The sequence below is a fragment of the Sander vitreus genome, chromosome 12 (genome assembly GCF_031162955.1).
Source record: "Sander vitreus isolate 19-12246 chromosome 12, sanVit1, whole genome shotgun sequence".
Classification (NCBI taxonomy): Eukaryota; Metazoa; Chordata; class Actinopteri; order Perciformes; family Percidae; genus Sander; species Sander vitreus.
The window spans coordinates 22,811,607-22,833,373 of NC_135866.1; the positions used below are offsets into that span (position 1 = coordinate 22,811,607).

General features: G+C 42.2%; 1 protein-coding gene across 1 annotated transcript; it reads right to left on the reverse strand.

The window, feature by feature from the left end:
* Positions 1-1,989: 1,989 nt before the first annotated feature.
* On the reverse strand, positions 1,990-21,286 carry acin1a (apoptotic chromatin condensation inducer 1a). The gene is made up of 18 exons (XM_078264701.1): positions 21,110-21,286; positions 19,275-19,340; positions 19,049-19,160; positions 18,898-18,953; positions 15,643-18,723; positions 13,533-13,688; positions 13,232-13,314; positions 10,012-10,069; positions 7,965-8,004; positions 7,639-7,781; positions 7,333-7,476; positions 6,985-7,183; positions 6,513-6,658; positions 4,455-4,562; positions 4,226-4,333; positions 3,833-4,139; positions 3,400-3,500; positions 1,990-3,286 (listed from the first exon to the last, which is right to left on the reverse strand). Exons 1-18 carry the CDS (start codon positions 21,245-21,247, stop codon positions 2,963-2,965), a joined length of 5,370 nt encoding a protein of 1,789 aa, XP_078120827.1. The 5' UTR covers positions 21,248-21,286; the 3' UTR covers positions 1,990-2,962.
* Between the last annotated feature and the right edge of the window lie 481 nt (positions 21,287-21,767).

Sequence of the window (21,767 nt, forward strand, 5' to 3'; positions counted from 1 at the left end):
GTTGCAGCAGGCAGCCGTTTTTGGCGAAAAAGCTCTGATAAACCCACTGTGTGCTACCTGCCGAGCATCGAATGGCAGATAGACAAAGTTTTGCCTCATTTCCACTGCATAGTTCAACTTGACCCGACTCACTTTAGGTACCAGGTCCTTTTCTCCATTTCGTTTTCCACTGCGGATATCACCCCCACAGTGTAGGTGGAATTTTCAGCTGATCACCATAGCGCCACCATGTGAAACTGCCGTGACATCATCTTTAAAGCAACACTCACTGAATCCTTTCATCTGCAAACAAACGGAAACAAACAGCACTTCAACTGTACAGCGTGGCGTAGGCCATAGTTTTGTGGGCTGATATTTTATAAAATCTGGGTCGAGCAAATACAAATAAATTGTGTCCACTTAACTGTTTCTCTGCCATTTAAAAATGTCGGGTTTGTGCAGGATGTCCCAAGTCATGTGCAACTGACGAACCTAGTGATGACTCTCTCTGCAGTGTTTTAACTCCACCTTCTAGTATTGGCTCAATTCTTTGGAATCTCGACTGAGGTGGTACCAAAAAAAGTACCAGGTACTTTTCAAAACTTTTGGAGAACCAAAAAAACCAAACCAAAAAAGAGTTTGTCAAGTAGAGCTGTGCCATGCAGTACGTGGAAATGCTGTATTAGCAACAAGCTGGTGAAGAAAATGGAACATTAAGCAGCTAAGGAGCCAGATATTTCTCTGAATAGTTGGCATAGACCAGACCTAAAACGAGAGAGAATATTGGACTGGAATTTGTCAGGTCAGTAACATGACTCCAAAAAATGCCAAAGTTGCTCGGTTTCTGCTGGATGTGTAAATAGGCAACTGTTTGCCATAACAACTTTTATATATATATATATATATATATATATATATATATATATATATATATATATATATATATATATATAAATAAATAAAATGTTTTCAGCTTGCTTTACTGAAGAACAACAACAAAAAACTTACCAACCCTTAAGGTGTGGTTGGGTGTAAAGGCTGTAGCGGGCCTTTCAACCTTTAGTGTGGAATGACATTTTCTTTGAGGAACTCACTGCCTCAATATTGTAGGCTTTATTGACCATGTCATTAACTTGCCCTCTCTCTTTACTCCAGCCCTGTTTTTTTACTTTATCACACTGTCCTCAGAAACAATCTCTTCCAACTTTCCATTTGGCCAACACATCATCAATTTGCCCTAAACTTCAACTTATCTTCAAAACCTCCAACTGCATGACACTTAACCAACACACAGTGTGACACACATGCACGCTCACGTACATGCTTCTCTCCGCCTGCTTGCTAGATAAAACCGTCAAATCTCTCTCCAGCGCTCTCATTCCAACAAGGCTGCCTCAGTTAGAAATTTGTTCTTGGTTTGCCAGAAAGATGCCAGGGTGAAGGATTCACTGGCCCTCAAAGAGTCCAGACACACAGTGTTGCATCAGGGCAGAAGAATGTTCTGCTCAGCGACCATAGGACTGTAATTACATAGAAACACTGCTGAGCTCTGCAGGATGAACGTCAAGACCAGAGAGATGGAACAAGGGAATAGAAGAGGGCAAATACATGATTTACAGCGGACAGAGAAGGGAAGGGTGGATGACACAGAGAATATGGTACACAGGGTAAACACTCCCAACTTGGAAAAAGCACAAGATTAAGATAAATGTTAAATGAAAGAAAATGCCATTGTCACTGCTAATTATTCTCTACCTTCATATTCTGTTTTTATTTGACTGCATGAAGTCGTTCCCCTTTTGTCAAATGGACTGACGTGGTCCACAATATGGTGTGACTGACACCTTGTGGATTCTTGTGGAAGTGTAACCGCAGATTTAACTGCATACTTAGCTTGAACTTAACTATTCCCGGTAACTAGTAAGAAGTTACATTTTTGCATCCCTGGGACCAATGGAAAACTTCAATTACAAATCCTCCAGCAGAAAGATTGGAAAAGAAATGTCACAGTAATTTCAAATTTCAATTTTTATTATTTATACATTCACCACTGATAGGCGTACTCAAAGAAGAAATTTAAAAACAAACCTTTGTACTAAAATGATAAAATAAAGGTAACAAAAAAAATGGTTAGAAAACTCATAATGTAACCTCCCCTCTTGGGCCTGTATTAATGCTACAGGGTAAGAGAACTGGAGGAAGAGGAGGGAGGAATAAGAGAATCAATGATAAGGACATAATCATAACTTGTGTCAAGTGTGACAGACATCGATTCTCCTCCAAGGAGATTCGGAACCATCACTTAACTAAACAGGGAGAGGAACACTGCCAAAAATAATGTCCAAAAATACCCCAGAGCTGCCTTATTTAAAGACATGATTTTAAGTAATCTTATATGTCTGTACAAAATGCCAAACACACCTATTCCAATATTTTCAGATTTATGCAAGCCTCTGCACAGATGTCAGAGTTTTCTATTTAGGCAGGATTGGCAAGGAGAGCCTTGGACTACATGCAGCAACAAAAGGATTCCTCATCCAGATTTTAGAGCTGTTAAAACACTGAGGCAACAATTGATTGCAAATCATAATTGGCACCTACACTTTGGGGCAAATGGGGAACATGAGGGGAAATTATTAAAATTACCCAGTGTGCCATACTGCAAAACCGTCAAGACAAAAATTTAAGAAGAGAGGCAAAAGTATAAAGAAAATATATCAAAGCTTGACAGAAGTGCGACATACAGCACTCTGGGAAACACCGCAAAACAAAACAAAACAAAAAACACATGGTCCCCTTTAAGCCTGTCTGTGTGTAAGTGTAGATGTGCTATAAAAAAAAAAGAAAAAAAAAAGGTGACAATTTGAGAGATGTGACGACATCAGTTGGTCCTCTGTTGGGTCTCAGTTGTAACAAAGTACATGTAGTGAAAGGCAAATGGAAGAGGGTGGTCTCTAGGACAGTTCCATCAGTTGATTGGCCATTAACGTCGCCTTTCTCGTGGGTCGCTGCGGCTGCGTGAGCGTCTGCCCACGCCTGCTCCACGGCCCTCTGGCCTACGATAGCCATCCCTGCGTTTGTCATTCTCCCTCTCCCTGTCTCTGTCTCTACCTCGGTCTCTGTCCCTCTCTCTGTCCCTGTCCTTTTCCTTCTCACCCTCACTACGCTCTCCAGTTGGGCCGCCTCCAGCTTTCACCCTCTCCTTGCGCTCCTCTTCCCTTTTTTTCTCCTCCTCTTCATCTTGCTCCTTCCTCCGTTTCTCACGCTCCTTCATCCGTTCTGCTTTGGCAGCTTCCCGTTGGACAAACTACAATGAATAGAATGCACAGATCAATACTTTTCAGTCTTTAAGTAAGGACTTGAATTAGATATCTATGCCATGTACTTAAAATTGTGCATTAAAAGCAGGTTGTGTCTCACCTGTTCCTCTGTAAGTGGAAGCCAGTATATGCAAGGAGCTGCTTTAGTTTTGCGGAACAGATCATCAAGCAGCTTTGCAGGGGGATCCTCAGCCATTTTCTCTGCCAAAAACATTCACAATATTAGGGCTGCACGGCTGCCAACGTTTTTATTTATTATCGATTATATCTCAATTCATTGTTTGATTTATAAAATGTCAGAAAACAGCGAGAAATGCCTATCACACTTTCCAAAAGCCCAAGGTTACATCTCCAACTGTCTAGTCTCACAAATGAGAACGTGGAACCAATGAATAGTTCTTTTTTCTTTTCAGCTTGAGCACAATATTCTGTTGATCGACTAATCCATTAATGTTTCAGCTCTACATAGTATTGACCAAAAGTGTATTTTACCTAATGTTAATACAGTCTAATCTCATGCCTGCATGTCTTACCCTTCTTCTCAGTCTTCTTCTCCTTGCTCTTTCCCCTCTCCTTGCGGCGCCTCTCTCTGGAGCGTGACCTCCGGGGACCTTCCTCCTTCTCTTCACCGGGTTTCCCAAACTCTCGGACCTTGTCGCGATCCCACTCCCGCTCTGCTCTAGCCTTCTCTCGGCGCTCCATCTCACGCTCACGCTCGGCCCACTGGTCTCGCTCAGGGAGGAGAGAGGGCAGGGCCGATGTTCGACCACGGCCAGAGCCAGGCCCCCGTTCCTCTGCTCCGGGTTTGCCGGCCACACCCAAGCCTTTGTGGAAGTCCAGCTACAAAGCAGAGATATGCTTAGGCTACAGATGGCTAAGCAGTGTGGGCGTAAGAGAAAAACAGACTGATAACAGTAAGGTCCTACCTCATCCTGCTGGCAGAAGTCTACGTTAAGGACTTTTGGGTTGCTCTGAGGCCATTTCACTCCATGAAGAGCTGCCCGTGTAGCAACTGCCTCCTCTGAGCTACAGTACTAAACACAGAGAGAAGAGGGTAGCTCCATGAGACACAGAAGAACCTTCCACAGGCCAAAAGCAGTCTGGCTCAGATCTACAGTCCTCTATCAGAGAAAACACATGCTCGTAAAAACTCACAGTGACATAGCAGTGAGACTTGATTTTGTCAATCCAGAAGCCCTCCTCCACCAGGGTGCCAGTTCTGCCGAGCAGTTCCTTTAGCTGCCCCAGAGTGAACGGCCTCACCTAAACAAAATATTACAGAGAAATTATCAAGACTGCTTTACACAATTAATAATAGTGTAAGCAAAAATACCAAGCATACATCCATTAACAATATTAATGTATATAGAATGAAGATGAACAAAAACTGCACACTGAGTTTAAGACTACAAAATATAAATTATACCATGGTCTGGGTGGATACTCAATTCTGATTGGCTGCAGGGTGTCCATTAAAAAAAGTGATATAGGACACCTTCTTACGAGTTCTGGTGAAAATGACCGTTTACCGTTCTAAACGAATGTGCTACATTAAATGAAAAAGAACATCTGAATATGTTATTTCCAACACCAAGTGTAGTCCATCAGTTCCTCGTCCTCTGAACACAAGAAATAAGTTACACTGCTTCTCTGAACTGACTTGGTTTCACAGCGATTATCTCTCATCCCGTTCGCTGTTCAACACGAACTTCAGGCTGCGGCCGGCAGTACACATGGCGCATCATTTGTTCATAAAAATCTTTATTGATTTGGGGACACTGAGATGGCTGGATAGCTAGCGTTAGCTTTCTGGCTCGTAGCTGTCTGAGCCAAAGGGTTCCATCTCCCATTGCCGAGCGTGGAAAGTTGTGTCTAAGGTCCGTCCTATTTACTGGAGCAGTAAATACTGTTCGCATTGCATAAGAACCTTATGGGATAGGAATGATTGTTCCAAGTATTAGTCAGACCCTCAGGTGTACCAGGTAAACAGGGAGTTATTCTTGTTACATTGTTAGCTTCTAGCAAAAAGTCAGGCACTGCTAGGCACCGTTAGGCGAGGACACTAGTGGTGCGTCTCAGCATAGCCATCTAGCGGTAGGGGGTTTAAACACAACATAAACATGAATCACTGTCTTACATGAATATTTTTGCACGTAAAAACAAACAAAAAAATCAATATTGCGTTTTTGAAAATCGATAGAGTATTGCTAAATAAAATATCGCGATACTCAATCTTTTTCCTTTCATCCCTACAAGTGACCATGGTATAAGTGGGTTTTATAAACTCCATTATATAATTACTGGAGTTTGGCGGAGGCAAACATTTTACGCGCCGTCGTCCATTAATTCCTGATAATGGACACCTCGTCGGGCATTAACCCACATGTGTGTGTGTGTGTGTGTATTCATGGAAGTGTGTAAATGAAGATACATAATGTGATTATAATAGGTGCCTTATAATCTAAAAAAACAGTCCTGACCTGCACTGTTAGTAAAGTCCATGTCAAGGATAATCCTGGCATCATTTCAGATTTTTATTAACAACAAATGCCCAGAAAACCTCAAAAACACTATTGGTGAGGCTTTGGCTACACACAAAAGCCCGACATACTTGGCATATGCCTCTGTGCCACAAAACTCCACTATCATCCAAAAACTAATATAAGAGAGCCAGACTGTTGCACCTTCATTACAACGAACACAGGCAGTGTTGTTTATTCATAATCTGTAACAGCATTGCTTGTTTTAACATGCTTTAACTCTGAGAGCAGCTGTGTCGAGTACACATCACTGTGCATGTTCAGGGAAGTGATTGTGTGTTTCTAATGCTGGTTCTACTAAAGTCATGTTCATCATATTGACGCAATTTGTCCACCAACGCAAACTGTAGGGCTCTTTTACGCATGAGCTGGATTTTTCCACGATCTTTCCATGGGATTTGTTTATAATAAAAAAAAAGATAAAATAACAACAAGGTAAAATATGCTTCTTTCTTCTTGTAAGGAAGCCAATTAGGTTCTTCACTATAAAAGTAGCCTGTAAAATGTCAAATGCCGTAGCATTTTGGACTAAATAAAACCAATATATTGAGGAACAAGAGGCTGGGTCAGTTTAGGGGTATATGCCTGCTATCACAGACAACAGCTCCACAACATTACCACTAATCAGTGCACACTTATCAATAAATGTTATTAAAGTAGAGTGTTCTCTCACCAGGTTGCTGATGTGAACAATGTTGGAGACTTTGCCGCGAGGTGGCGAGGGTTGACGGGCCGTGCGAACAGGGTCATCGATTGTGATGGAAACGCCCGTTTTTTGCTGGCTGATGGAGCGGCGAATGAGGGCGTCGCTCGGGGTCACTAGGATAAAGAAGGAAAAACAGTCAACATAGTGGCTTAATTAACAATGACCGTATATTTGTTATAATGTATAACAAATACTCAATAGAATTATTTTTTTATTACATAACAAAAATCAAGTCATATCCGTGACCTATACCTGGATAACTGCAGCAATGCAGCATGTAAAGTACAGTGTGTAGACTATGTATTGCCTGTTATTGTGTTATTACAAAAGGAAAATAATTATTATCTTTAAGATAAATCAATATCTAAATCAAATATTGGGAATTCATTTTTGATGACTTTAAAGCTAGATAAAGACCATCTTGTGATGGATCCATTACCAGTGTTAGTTTCTACATCATGGCTGGTATGTGATGGAGACTGGGTTTCCACGGCTCCAGGAAATGAGGCGTCCATCTTCTCTTCATGCGCCCTTGTTGTCATCTCTCCGTCTCCCTGTGGGTCACCCTCCTCCAACTCCTCATGTCTGCTCCTCTTTGTCTCTTTCTCTCCATTCTCCTGGCTCTCCGAGTGCACCACCTGCAACAGAGGGAAGGTATCAACACAAGCAATTGTCGATTAAGAGATGAATGTAACCTTGGACTTTCATGAGAAGCACTTTACACTTCACACTAAAGACAGTTCCTAGCCCGTCATTCGTGTAAAACAGTTAAAAGCTGTAGACCTACCTGTGTGACAGTGCGACGGATCTGAAGATCCTGGTCAGAGCACTCCCTCTCGTCATCCTCAGCACCAGAGAGGACAGCTTCCTCTGGGTGCAGGTCCACTACTGCCTCCTGCCCGAGACACGGGCGAATGTCTGGGATCAGAGACTAAGGGCAAAGAACAAAGACCATGCACAAGATAAATGTAGGGCCTGCAACATTCAACACAGAGGACAGACGCACTAGAAGTGCCTCACAGTGCATCTAAGCGTCCACAAGAGCGTCACCTGCAACCTCAATGTAATATCAGTCTTACTATGCTGCAAATACCTTGAGTGAATCGGTGGTGATGCTGATGGAAGGTTTCTTGGCAGTGACAGCTGTGCTGGAGCCCCACCTCCTCTTGCGACCGGCCGCGGCCCCAGGGTCCTGCTCACCCTCTGCACTGCCAGTGCCTGGGGACGATTTACTGCCTGGTAAGACAAGAAGAAGAAAACGTGTTGAATCCTCCGGCACATGGCATATACAGCATAAGCGGACATGACATCACAAACGCATGCACACAACACAGTCTTCTGGCTCCACATTTTTGATATATGGATGATCATTCAATCCACATTAAAGATTTATTTATCAAGTCGGTAGGGTGTACTTACTGCTAATAGAGATCTTACGAGCTGAGAAGGCCTTTGGTGTCTGAAACACAAGAAGATAAAAACAACCCGATACATAGGAGAGATGAGAGGCAGACACCAAGTGGTCAAGGACAGGTTGCAGGAAAGGTGGAACAATAACAGGAAGAGAGACAAGTAGGGGCTGAGAGTGAATGATAGAAACCGCTGTGCAGTCTTTTTTCAAATTCAAGTCTACTGAATGGCAGCGAGATGTTTTTGTACTGTACTGGTAGTTTAAGTGCATGCTATTAATAATTATTTGACAATCTACACCAAGAGATTATTTAATATAACTTGCTTTTGAAGAGTAAACTGTAAGTTGCAGTCTCTATCATACAAAGAAGGATCTGGTGGAAATACTGCAGTTTAAATTCATTATTTTTAGACTGTGTGTCTGAATAGACACATTAACTCCAAGTAGTTTCACAGAAGTGAAAAATCAACTAAGATTAAAGACAGAAGTATCGAACAATTTTGATTAAACTGCAGTGGCCACAAATAGGATAAAACATTTTTTTAAATGCTGCTTCTTTCAGCAAAGACTACACAGAGTATAACTGGAAACTATGCATTTTCAAAATAACTATGAAATAAAACATTGAGTAAACGTCTACTTATTCCCTGGTACCACTGACACCTGATCCTTACTGGTTTGGATATGGCCCAATCACGACTGCATGTACTGTATCTAGGCAACAAGGGTCCAATCAAAGATGGCTGAGATGTTTGGATGGAAATCTGAAAGCGTGTTGGCTGGCAGGATGGGATCAATAGTTCATTTGGGTAGGGGCTTTGAAATGCTTTTGGCCAAAATGTTCATCCTCAGGTGTTTTGGCATTAGTCCTTTTAAAAATGTGGCAGGTTCTTTTAACATGAGTCCAATGTGCTGGAGACCAGATGTTGAATGCTGTTAACAGTCACTATGCACACAAACCCCAAATTTTGACGTTGGTGTTCAATTGTCTTTGAGGCGCAGTAAGTTCATACTGAAACTTGCAAAGCAGCAAAAATCTGGAGATGGCTGTTGTAGAAAGGAACCCAAACTAAGTCTTTCTTCAGTTCAAATAAAAACTGTTAAGGCCATTGAGTCCAGGTAAAAAGCTTTGGCCTCTTTGAAAACTCATTTAGTATCCAAGGGTATTTGCTGGAGAATTCTGAATCCCATTCCAATAGATTAAAAAAATCCAAAATGTCCTTTGTCAAGCATGTTACAGTCACCAACCATATTAGATGGCATGTCCATAATGCACCACAGTTCTTTGCAAGTAGGTTAAAAATGTCTCAAAGTGAAACAATATAAAAACTCCTCTGTTGTTGAGTTTCACAGCAGCCTTGACATGATGCGAGCACACATCCTTGCTTGTCTTGCCTGATTAGTGGATAAAAGGCTAAGAGAGGTGGCCCACATTGACTAGCCAACTCCTTTCAATCTTCTGGTCCAATAAATAGCTCTTGCCAGCCATATCCATGAACATTAGGCAGCCTTTGTTGCCAGGGGTCTCCCTCTGCAGTGCAGCCTTGGGGGCTTATCTGTGGTCAACTCTGGATTCTTGGGGACAGTGGAACAGGTGCAGCAGTAGCAGTAGTAGTAGTATGCAGGTACCAATAGGGGCAATGGAAGAGGCATGAGCACCTTTATAACAAAGCAATCATTTGGGGTTTAAACATCAGCCACAGTGAGAAAATACCCTTGCTGTTTCTGCATATGACAGTGCCAACAAAGGTTTTATAAACAGCCATATAAAAAAAAAAAGGAAAAGAAATGCAATATCCTATACACATTCTACCACTTGTGAAAAGGGCTCATTAAGTCATCAAGTGGAATATACATTGTAAATGTAGAGAAAAGATTTCCAACAAAGAATAGACATATAATCAAGTGACCTATACTGTAATGTATCCAGGTTAATAAAAACTCAACTATAAAAAAGATTCAACAATAAAAGATCAAATGGGTCCGTCCATCTAAGTCCTCAGCTACCAACAGCTTGGAGGACCAAGATGATTCATGGTTCTTCAGGGGCCTTACCTCCTCACTGGTCTCTGGAAGCTTCTCCGGCTCTGCCATGGCAGTCTCCTTCAACTGCCTGCATAGTGTGAAAAATACATAGTAGCAGGAAAAGAGGGAACAGATGAGCAGCCCATTAGGAAAGAATAATCGTTTTCAAATTCATTTTTAAAATCAGCTAATGACAATTTTGATTTATCAAGGCTAATAAATACATGCAACAGCATACATTCATAGTTTAATAGAAGCAATGAAACACACAATATGAAAGCCAATACCACTTTTAAAAAAAAATGTCAGTCAGTATAAATAATTTAAAAATGATGTGAGAATCTGGTAATGCATAATGCCTTCTCCGCATATGGGTATGTAATCAAAATCATTAGCAAATGCCTTGGTATTTTGTCAGCAATTACATGAAGTACAGTAACCTGTAGTTAAATGGGCTAAACATGCAAAAGCACTACTATGTTCCTTTAAATCTCATTAAACTACAATAACATTTAAATCATGGAGTCCTAAAAATAGATATTAATGTTATTTGAAAAGAACCACAAGGCAGCATTGAAAACATTTAAAAAAAAATCTTAGCAGATGAATCTACTCAACTAAGATACACAAACAGCAGCAGGAGATGCTAAAATAACGGCACCTTAAGCGCATCTCACACTTTGTCATTTCACAAATACATTGCTCTTAATTCTCCAATGGGGGTTGAATGACTGAGTCAAGGAATGCAGAGCGACTGCAGTCCTCCTTCAGACCTGCCGAGTCCGTTAACACCGAACCAATCGGCCATAGACCGCTACACAATGCCTCGCTAATGAGCGCGCGCCTCACGTTCTCATGTCTTCCTCATGCGCGCACACGTGAACACTTCCACTCATTCCGACTTAACTTAGGAGAACTTCACAGCAAAGACACAAACCGTGCTCCCGTTGAAACGCAGCATCGAGGCGGCGACTGTTACTGAAACGACTGCGGCGCAACGAGCCACCTCTCTCCCCTCCCTCTTCTCACCAGAGACTACTCTTCTTTGAACGCATTCATGTCCGTATCGGTTGGCAACCAAAACCTGCGACGGAGAAAACCCTCGCCTGCTGTTTAGCTGAGCCGCTGTATGGAAAACCATCCGCTGCATCGGCAGCTAAAGCAATCGTCGGGGCACAGCCATGTTGCAAGGAATACAAAAAAGAAAGAAAGCTCGTGTAGAAAAAGGACCCGCATCTTCTCAGCCACACCGGCTTCAAGGCAGTCTCATCAATCGCCTGATGGGAAAGTCACTACTCAGCATCTCTTATGACACCGTTTTATCATCGCCATAATGTTTTCATAAAGCATACAGATGCTAAGGCTCTAATGGAGCAGGATTATATGATCTGATGGTAATGACCAAGTGAGCTTACAAAGCAACATTTGTCAACATAACAGTGGCCACATCCTTCTCATTATTAATGAAATAATGTACCAAAAAAATGTCTAGTCAGATGTTTTTAAAACAATATTAGATACTTTAACAGCCTTGCTCAGAAAAGTCTGGCACTGATTACAATTTTTTACCATATCACACTTGCATCCTTTGAGAGCACTGAAGCTGATGTCTGGCGACTATTACTACAGCTGAAAATAAGCCGGCTAACACCGGCACTTTTACATAAATGTTGATTAATTATACGTTCCACCAAAAACAAGACAATTGTGATTTGTATAAAGAAATGCAAACAACCGCTGATCATTTATTCTATCCAGGAATGTTGTGTGGACTAGCCAGACCTTCCACCGCAGCGCTGTGGAGATAGGTGTGGCAATGCGAGATTAATCAACTCTAAAATTGGGAAAATATCCCTTCAACCTTATAACCTTGCCTTTTTCCTCACCGTGGGCTTCATGTAAAGCTGCATTAAACTATCATACATACGTGATTATGTTTTCATATCAATGTCAATCAGTTTTCATCAACTAGCACATAAGAATATTTTTTTGTGCCACAAAATTTCATATTTTAGAGCACCCATGACTATTCTATAACTCCAATACATTTCATTGGTGCTTCCTACCTTATTTATAAAACGTTATTTTTTCAATTTAAGTTTACTTGTTTCCTCTGTGCACAATGTGATTTTAATTGTATGGTATTTCTGGCAGAGTGGACGTAAGTAACAGTGAGTGGCACAAATCCCAGACCTGCAAACTCTAGAGTAGTGAAAAAAGTGACATCATACTTAACAGACAATGGATAAAAAGTTGCCAGGGGCATGCAAAACGTTTGGACATTAAAGCCTAAATTTGGTGGCCTCTGGCACATTTTTGTGCCTCTAATACTCTTTGTTGCTTCTGGAAAATACTTCTCCAACAGCGAGAGGGCTACTGATGTAGGGACAACGTTCTTTAATCTGCCTGGCTCTGTGGACCTGTCTGAGTCTACAGTGGACCTGTATGGTTCCTTTACCTGCTTTATAAAACAAAAACTAATTCATGTTGCAATTTATTGTGGATCTAAAACTAAATCACATAATGTCTGCACCATTAAAAAAACTGACTCAGTGGGTAGAGCAGGCGCACATATACTGAGAGGTTTATGCCTCGACGCAGAGGTCCAGGGTTGAAATCCGACCTGTGACAATTTCCTGCATGTCTTCCCCCTCTCTCACCTAGCTGTCCTATCGAATAAAGGCAGAAAAAGTACCCCCCACAAAAAACTGACAATATTACAATTTACATTTAACATGGTATTAGTTCTAAATTAAAAATATTCTGGATTCATTCTAATATACTTGATCAACTGACCAATAATTTTATTCTTTACGAAGCCTGTCAGAGTCTTTTGATTTCCACTACACTCTAGCTTCCTTTTGGGTGCCATCTTTCCTCTTCTCTATTGATATACTCCACATCTATGGGCATTGAGCAGGTGTGACTTAAGAATGAACATTAACTTTGCTACACACAAAGCAGGAGAAGATTACTCAATGACAGGATAACCAAATATGTAAACCATATATACTTGATCATATATATGTTTTGAAGCTGAGGCTAGTGGTCGTAAAATGTACATGCATAGTGAATCGCAACTTCTTAATCAAAACTATTTTTTATTAGAATCAAAAATGTATTCAATAAAGTCGCCAGCTGGACTTAAATGAGTAGTTTTTAGAGTCGGCTGTTTGGCCGGCGGCCGTCCCTTATGGAAAACTCTGAATGTATAGGATGTGTTTCGTAAGAGCAAGACTTAAAAGCAGACCTCCGTTTGTCCGTTTCCTCCTCTCTCTCGTCCTTTCTCTTCCTTTGTGACGCCTCTCTGGTTGGTGCTTCAATGAACGGTTTCTGGGGATTTAAAAAAAGGGCAGGAAATGGAGTTGAGAAATTATATAATGTACAGTATATCAAAGTAGTTTAAGTAGTTAACGTAATGCCACTAAAAGGGAAAAATAGTGGCATAACTTGATTTTAGATCAATCTTTTTCTTAAGAATTGAGATTTTTAGCTAAGATGTGGATAGTTTTTACAAAATCTGGTGCTGTGTAAACTTATAAGCAACTGACCTTGGTGTGACTGTCTCCATCAGCAGTTGTGTTACTCTTCTCTACAGACATCTCTCTTTTGCCAGGGGAGGCTTTTGGTGTTTCCTTTAAACCCTCAGTCTGAGCCTCTTGTGTCACCCTGTGCTGTGGTGAGGAATCTCTTTCAGGTTTACCTTCCTAAAATAGACATATAACAGATCACATTTTATGCTATAACAATACAACCTGAATATTAACAGAGCTTACTGAAAACAGATTCTTTGTTAGATTTCTCCCTTATCTGGATTCAAGGGCATACACAGCATCTGACTTGTCTGCACGTAACAAGCACCACTCCTCAGGTAGGATAACTGGTGTTGTACACAATTACAAACAGAGCTTAGTTATATAAACTATAAAATGTATAACCAATTCACATGTGCATGGCTCTATCTGATCCTATATTCTGGTCACAAACCTGACACTGTACTGGTAAACCCTCCTTGTTGTTCAAAATATGTAACAGTCTTTGTTGTTTTCTGAGCCATTCTTCACTACCGTGCCTTTTAATTCACCCTTACAATGTTTCAAATCATCACTGTCAACACATCTTCAGAGGTGTCTTCACAGTAAAAGCCAAGAAGTGTTTAGTATGTATCAACAGTAGTTGTATGGTGTATTCAGACATACAGATACAAGAGAACAAGAGGCAAAAAGGCAGTACACCGCTCAATGCAATTGAAGCTTTATATATTCCTGTGGGCCACTTCTAGAGTTTCAAAGAGGCAAAAATGCCCATTTTGGCTAAGAAAGTTTTATCCTTATGCAAATGTATTCTGACATGCAGCAGTAGCACAGCTCGTGAACCAGCCAATTCTACTCTGCAGAAAAGGATGCATCCACACCGAAAAAAGTTGTACAAATACGACCGAAATGCCAATTAATCTTGGCAATTTGAGCGAGATTGTTGTATTTAACAATTTCAGAAACCTTACATTTTCCACAATTCTACAATTGTTTGTTAGTTTTGTCCTTTTTAGGCTATATGCTATGGATATAGTATATTTATATAGCATGTGCTTTGTATATAATTAGGCACAGTTCACTCTAAGGTACAGGTCTAATTTTCAGGAATTTTTTGTGTTTTTTGTTGCCATTGTGTGTTTTGACTACAACTGTTGCACAGACAGAAGTTAAGGCCTTTGAGAGGGGAACATGCTTCAGTAACTAATCATGAACTGTGCTGTATGTAATGCATTTTGTTTTTGGACTTGATTTGTAAATGAATGAATAAAATGTCAAAACAAATGTAAAAGATACCTTAAATATGCTGAGGTGAAATTATTAACTTAAAGACATGAAAGCTAGCTTAAAATGTACTGAATTGTCAAGCATCAATGAACAATGATATTACTCTCTTTTCCACATAGAGGCATAGTCAGTCTGAATGCTCTGTGGAGCGCTAAACACACCTGAAAACTAGAGACTCCCCCTTTGTACTTGTATGTCTGAATGTATAGTTATAAACCAACAACATTCGTTTATCTGCGCAAATGATAGTAGCAGACTGCAGTGGGGCGCCTGCTGTGATAATGCCATCTAACTGACAGAGTGACTTTAAACAACTATTGATAAATAAGACAATGTATTGTGCATACTGCCATGGTGCTAAAAACTTCAGAGTCTATTCCTGTTATATGAAAAACACACAGCGTGCCTGGCATCACAGTTACTAATGGTTAAAGGCCTGGGTAACACTTGTTACACCTTGATTAACCCTATTCAATTATCCGATACAGTTGGTCGCACCAGTGGTGATTAAATGATGACGATGATAAAGCACGTGAACTGTGCGTTTTCTATTTCTGCTCAATTTAGGGCAATTTGTTTTGGTTTGATATGAAGTGTTTAGTCATAAAAACACGCATGATAGGTAACTCCTGCCATTGCCGTAGGTACTGGCATTACAACTGGAGTTGGTCCTTGGGCATTGGACTTTGGCTACCCACTGCTCCTAATTGGTTAGAATGGGTTAAATGCAGAGGATATTATTTTTTGTTTATCAGTGTAAAACAAAATGAAAACTGTACTCAATGAAAAGGTTCCAAGATAATAGGCACTGTATGTCAGAGGTTCCTTTTAGACCACTTACCCTTCTACCTCTTGAGGTGGAGCAGGTTTTCTCTTGAGAGGATGTGGATGAGCCAGAGGACCGAGAAGACGAGGACCCGGAGTCCGATTCTGACGAAGAGGAATCATTAGACGATGATCTTTGTCTTACTCGTTTTTCTTCCTTGTTTGCGTCTCTTCCCCTCCGCTGTGCAGTATCCACTGGGTTTGTAGGACCCTTGCTTTCATCCACTTCTTTTGCTTTTTTGGAGGATTCCTTGGCAGCCTGTTCCGACTTCACAGAATCTGCTTTATCTTTGTCCTCCAATACTAGACTGGTGGCCCCTTCTTTTTTGGGACTTGGGACCAGTGCGGTGTTAACAGTGGTCTCCTTCTCAGGCTGGGCCCCTTCAGATCCCGTGGCTCCGGCAACAACCTCCCGTTTTGTCTGCATCTGTGGATCTTCCTGTTCAGCGGAGGACGGGAGTCCTTCCTGCTGGCGCTCCCCGACATCGGTGAGGGAGGAAACATGGGAGGCCCGAGGCTGGGGGGTATCAGAGAAGTTACGGGGCCGCTTTATGACCATGGAAGGGGAGGAAGATTGGAGCTGAATTGGGGAGTCCCTTAAGAACCGGAATTTCTTGAATGAGGACTGAGTCAACGGAAGTGTTACTGGCATGGGTGCACCGGATTCTGCTGCTTCACGCCGGGACATTGGAGTATGGACATCTTCTTGCTCTCCTGCCTCTGTCGATGACTTTCTACCTGGTCCTGTGGAGAGGGGGGGAGGAGTGGGCAGGGGGGTGAGACCAATCTCACGGCCACGTTTGGAAGGAGGGAGGTGACTCTCCCTATCCTTTTCAGTCCCCCTAGCTCTCTCGTTCTCCTGTTCCAGGGCCCTCTCCTGCTCCTCCTTTTCTTTCTGCATTGCTTTCTCCTTCTCTAACCTTTCTTGTTCGAGTGCCCTCTCCTTCTTTTCCTTCTCCAAGGCTCTCTCCCTTTCAAGTTTCTCCTGCTCTAAAGCCTTCTCTCTCTCCAGCCTCTCTTTCCTCTCCTTTTCGGCTCTTTCCTTCTCCTTCCTCACCTGTTCCAGAGTTGCCTCTCTCTCCAATCTCTCTTTTTCCTCCCTCTCTCGTTGCAAGGCCTTTTCCCTCTCTATCCTTTCTTGCTCCAATGCTTTCTCTCTCTCAATTCTCTCCTTTTCCTTCCTTTCCAGCTCTAACCTCTGTTCTAAGGCTCTCTCTTGCTCCAACCTCTCTTTCTCTCTCTCAATTCTCTCTTGCTCTAAGGCTTTCTCAATTCTCTCTTGCTCTAAGGCTTTCTCAATTCTCTCTTGCTCTAAGGCTTTCTCAATTCTCTCTTGCTCTAAGGCTTTCTCAATTCTCTCTTGCTCTAAGGCTTTCTCAATTCTCTCTTGCTCTAAGGCTTTCTCAATTCTCTCTTGCTCTAAGGCTTTCTCAATTCTCTCTTGCTCTAAGGCTTTCTCTTTCTCAATTCTCTCTTGCTCTAAGGCTTTCTCTTTCTCAATTCTCTCTTGCTCTAAGGCTTTCTCTTTCTCAATTCTCTCTTGCTCTATGGCTTTTTCTTTCTCTAGTCGCTCTTGCTCCAAGGCTTTCTCCCTCTCTAGTCTCTCTTGCTCCAAGGCTTTCTCTCTCTCTAACCTTTCCCTTTCCAACCTTTCCTGCTCCAAAGCCTTTTCTCTCTCAATCCTCTCCTTCTCTTTTCTCTCAGCCTCCAGAGCTATTTCCCTCTGTAGCCTCTCTTGCTCAAGAGCTCTTTCTCTCTCCTTTCTTTCCTGCTCCAAAGCCTTAGCTCTTTCTAGCTCCATTTCTTCTCTCTCTCGCTTCTCCCTCTCCTCCTTTTCTCTCTGCAGACGTTCATGCTCCAGGGCCCTCTGTCTTTCGAGCTCCTTCTGCCTCTCCAGCTCCAGGGCCCTCTCTTGTGCTAAGGCTTGCTCTCGTGCTACCCTCTCTTTAGCCAAAGCTAGTTCCTTCTCCTGCCTCTCTCGTTCTAGAGCAAGTTCTCTCTCCCGCTGCAAAGCCTTTTCTCGTTCTTCTCTTTCTAAGGCCTGCTGACGTTCAATTCTCTCTTTCTCCAGAGCTCTCTCTCTTTCCTCTCTCTCCAGGGCAAGAGCTCTTTCACGCTCTTCCTCCATTGCTCGTTCTTGCTCAAGTTTTCTTTGCTTCTCTTGCCTTTCCAGCTCAAGGGCCTTTTCTCTTTCTATCTCAGAGTCCTTCTCTCTGTCCCTCTCTTCTGCTGCAGTGGCTTTGAGCAAACTCACAGGTACTTGAATATGGGCCGAATGTGCTCCTGTGATACCCTGGTGGGTGCCTGAAATCATGGGAAATGACACATGGCCTGCAGTATTGGCGGTGTGAGTGATGGCAGATACCAGACCCTCTGGATGACCTCTGCCAGGAAATGATGTAGCCGGAGTACTGCTGTCCTGCCTATCACCTTCCCCAGTGCCGCGGTGCCAACCTGCTCCCGAAAAAGCACCTTCCGACGCCATTTTACGTGCCAGAAGGGTCAGCGGGCCCGGCTTACGCTCTGCATGTCCACTCCTCTGTGGCTCTGGGCTGCTACTGCGGCTGCCGCTGCTGGATGAACCAGAGCTAGAGGTACTGGATGAGCGCCTAGCTGGGGCTACATCTGGACTAGGGGGGCTCTGTTTAGGGGTGTCAGGCAAGGGGAATGATAACTCTGGAGGTGGGGAGGGAGGAGGTGTCGGCTGGCGGAGTTGAGGGGACAAAAGGGAAGGCATGTGCTGCTGCGGGGGTTGACAGGATGCTCCAGACCTCTCTCTGGTCGTGGGTACTTTGGCTGGCTCTCTGTGGCCTCTCCTTCGAGCACTGCTTTCCCAATCATCATCGTCACCATCCTCCTCGCCATCCTCACTATCGTCATCGTCGCTGTCAGCAGCAACTTTGTTGGAGGCAGACCCCTTCTCTGGCCGGTGCTCACCACCAGGAACATGCACGGCCACAGAGCCAGAAGCAGGAGGACCGGACATGTCAGCCTCCTGGTTCCGGTTACCCTCGCCCTCATTCACTGCACCAAACAATCCCTCTCCACCAGAGGGGCCAGGCGGCTTGTGCTGCTCAGCCAATGCTGGCGTGGCATCCTGGTGAGGATAGAAAGGAGGAAGGGGGGGTTCATAGCAATAAGTTAATTTGCTTTCATGTAAAGGATCTGGCACCATTCTTACCAGCAAGTTCCTTTGAAGCATAGAATCTCCCAAAAAAAAGATTAGAGAATGTGACTGATTGCAAGGTAAGAAAAGAAAGTGATGTCTGACCTGGGCTTGAGGAGGGCATGATGTACTGTTATTGACTTCTGTGTGGTCCTCTGGCTCTGTTGTATAAAAGACAAATGAATAAAATCACAAAAATGTTTTGCATACACGAGACCCGAGATGTATATAGTACCTTACTAAGTTGCACACTTACCATTTGTGTCATATGCTTCACGAGCCTCTCTCTCCAGCCGCTGCCTCAGGAGCTCCTGTTGTTTAGCCAGATACTGCTTGATGAAGCTGTTCTGGCTCATTTCCTCACCAATCTAAATATAGAAACCATTAAAAATAGAATGCATCTACCTTTCTGCTAATTGTCATTCATGCTTTTATTATATGGGAAGAGGCTTCAGCGGTTGAAAGGAGAAAGAAACACTTACCTGTGAGTTTGGCTGCAGTCCGATGTGAGCGGTGGAGGTCCTCTGCAGATTCTCCAGCATGAGAGCCTGTTATTGAAACAATAGACTTTATTCATTCGATGAAAATAACAATCAGGTATTCTTCCGGAGGTGTTAGAGTTGGCACTGGTGCTTTTCAACACAAATATATGGGTAATTTATGACAAAATAGTTACTGTGTACTGTAGTCAGTAATAATTTATCATTACTACTGCCAATATTTCCATCCTTTACAAACTATTAGGAGTCTCTATACGTGCCTTGGTATGCCATCAACATAGATGGGACAAACATTATTCTGCATAGCTTTCTTAATAATCTTTGGTTTGGAGAATGTTGCCTTTGATATAGCGTACAGTAGCAGGCAATAGGAAAATTGTGGAAAAAGACAGGAGGATAACATACAACAGAGTTACCTGCTCAGAAGCAAACAAGTAACACAGTAAGAGTCATAAGGGCTAATAAGACAAGGCCTGGCAACTGGCAGACCAGACTGAGAACGATGTGGGCAGAGTTGCAAGAAAAAGCTACTGGGCCTAACTTGGTTTCAATTTAACGAGTCTTTAATTTAACACTTGTTGTTTTCATCCATCTCTTTCCTGACAGTGAGCAATGCAGCAATCCTCCCACTCCGTTGCTTGTATTATTTCACCCTGCATGCATGCCTGGTGCATGCACATGTATGTAAACAACAAATACTTTGTGAAGTATAACGGCAATGTTAAATAATGCTATGATCTCCAACATCTTGGGCAGCGATAAGCAGTAAAGCAAACAACTATGTGATACCAAATTAAAAAAACAACAACAACAATAATGATAATGTAACCATCCAAGGCCAGTGGCTTGCTTTTGTTGCTAGTTGGATTATAATTGCTAAATTATATACAATTGTGCAATCAAACTTCCAAATTTTATTTTATTTTTGTATTTAGCCTACACCGGTAACAGACTGTGTAGATTTGTTTATAGGTTATAACTAAATAACAATGTCCAGATTCTACATGTGAAATAAGGGTGACAAAATTCTACATTGGCATAATAAACATTTAACAAAGCAAAAGCAAATGCAAACACCACTTGCTGCTGCTGCTTCCATGGCGCATTTCTGCGGAAAAATGGTAACGTTAGTAAACTGGATTGCGTTACCCGCTTAAAAAAAGAAAAGCATGCCCCAACTTTCTTGGCGAGGTGGATAATGTTGATTACTTGTCGCAATGTAAACAAACTAGCTCATCCAGGACCTATGCAGCTCACGGGCCTGGGCTACATTTAAGAGCTAAACTATTGCTAAATTTGGCGGAAAACTGCGAAATCTGTCTATTTAAAAACATTGCATTAACGTTGAATAGACATACAGAGTAAGCTGGTAATAGTTGTCGAGATACTAAATAACTTGTGTGACGTTAATCTACCGGCAAAACTCATGTACACCAAACATTGCTCGGGACCGACACAGTTAGCAGTAACAGATAGCAGCAAACCAGGCCACCGCTCAAGTCACAGCGTTAGCCAGGGGAGCTAGGGAGCTAACAGGACAACATAACCCGACACAGACTTTGAAATTAGCCCATAAGTTGATTGAACTCCAGGTCTTTCTACGGTTGGTATAATTATACACGGCGAAAACACTGCTTAAACACAGCGTAGTGCAAACAGACACATTTCTCAGCTGATTGGTGGTCGTCAACCTCGAAAACTCTACTACGCTGCTCGGCAGTAACGATAGTTGTCGGCCCTCGAGAGAACATCAGCCCGTTTTATCGTTAACGTTAGCTCGAAGCAACCGTGGTCCCGTATTTCGCAGGAGAACTCACCCCTTTGAGTCTTTTGATTAAAGCATTCTTCTGTCCGCTTTTGGAGAGTCCTCTCTCCTCAAGAGCAGCTTTTAAATCCGCTACTCGAAGGGACTGTAGCGGTCTCCCGTCCAGCGTAACGTCTTCGAGATCCGCCATTTTCCGTTCCTCTAGTCAGTTCCCAGCGAGAGCGACGAGCAACGCCTTCCTCCACCCAGCGTCATCGTTGACGACTTCCCCCTTATCATAAATCTTTTTTTATTATCTTAGCAAATTTCACTTTCACAAAAGTACATTTTGTAACAAAGAACTGTATTTAAAGTGTTTATGAATTAAATGCAACCATACATACAAACTATTCAGCACTCCAATCCCAAAGCCTTAAAGACTCTTATACAATTTTGAATGGCCTGAACTGCTGAATCCTTTTCTTTTTTTTTGTCATTTTGTTGTTTTACTTGATATCATTTATTTACCAGTTAAATAGACCCCAAGACAGTATTCTCTATGTAGCCTATTTGTTGTTTGCCATTGCACTTGTTTTGCAATTAAGAATTTGAAAATAAAGATTTCTCAACATGTAAGCCCAGAGAACACTTAATTCATTTTCAGTACTATTGAATGTATTCTATATAGTATACACAAATTACCGTTTTAATCTTTTTATTTCGTCAACGAC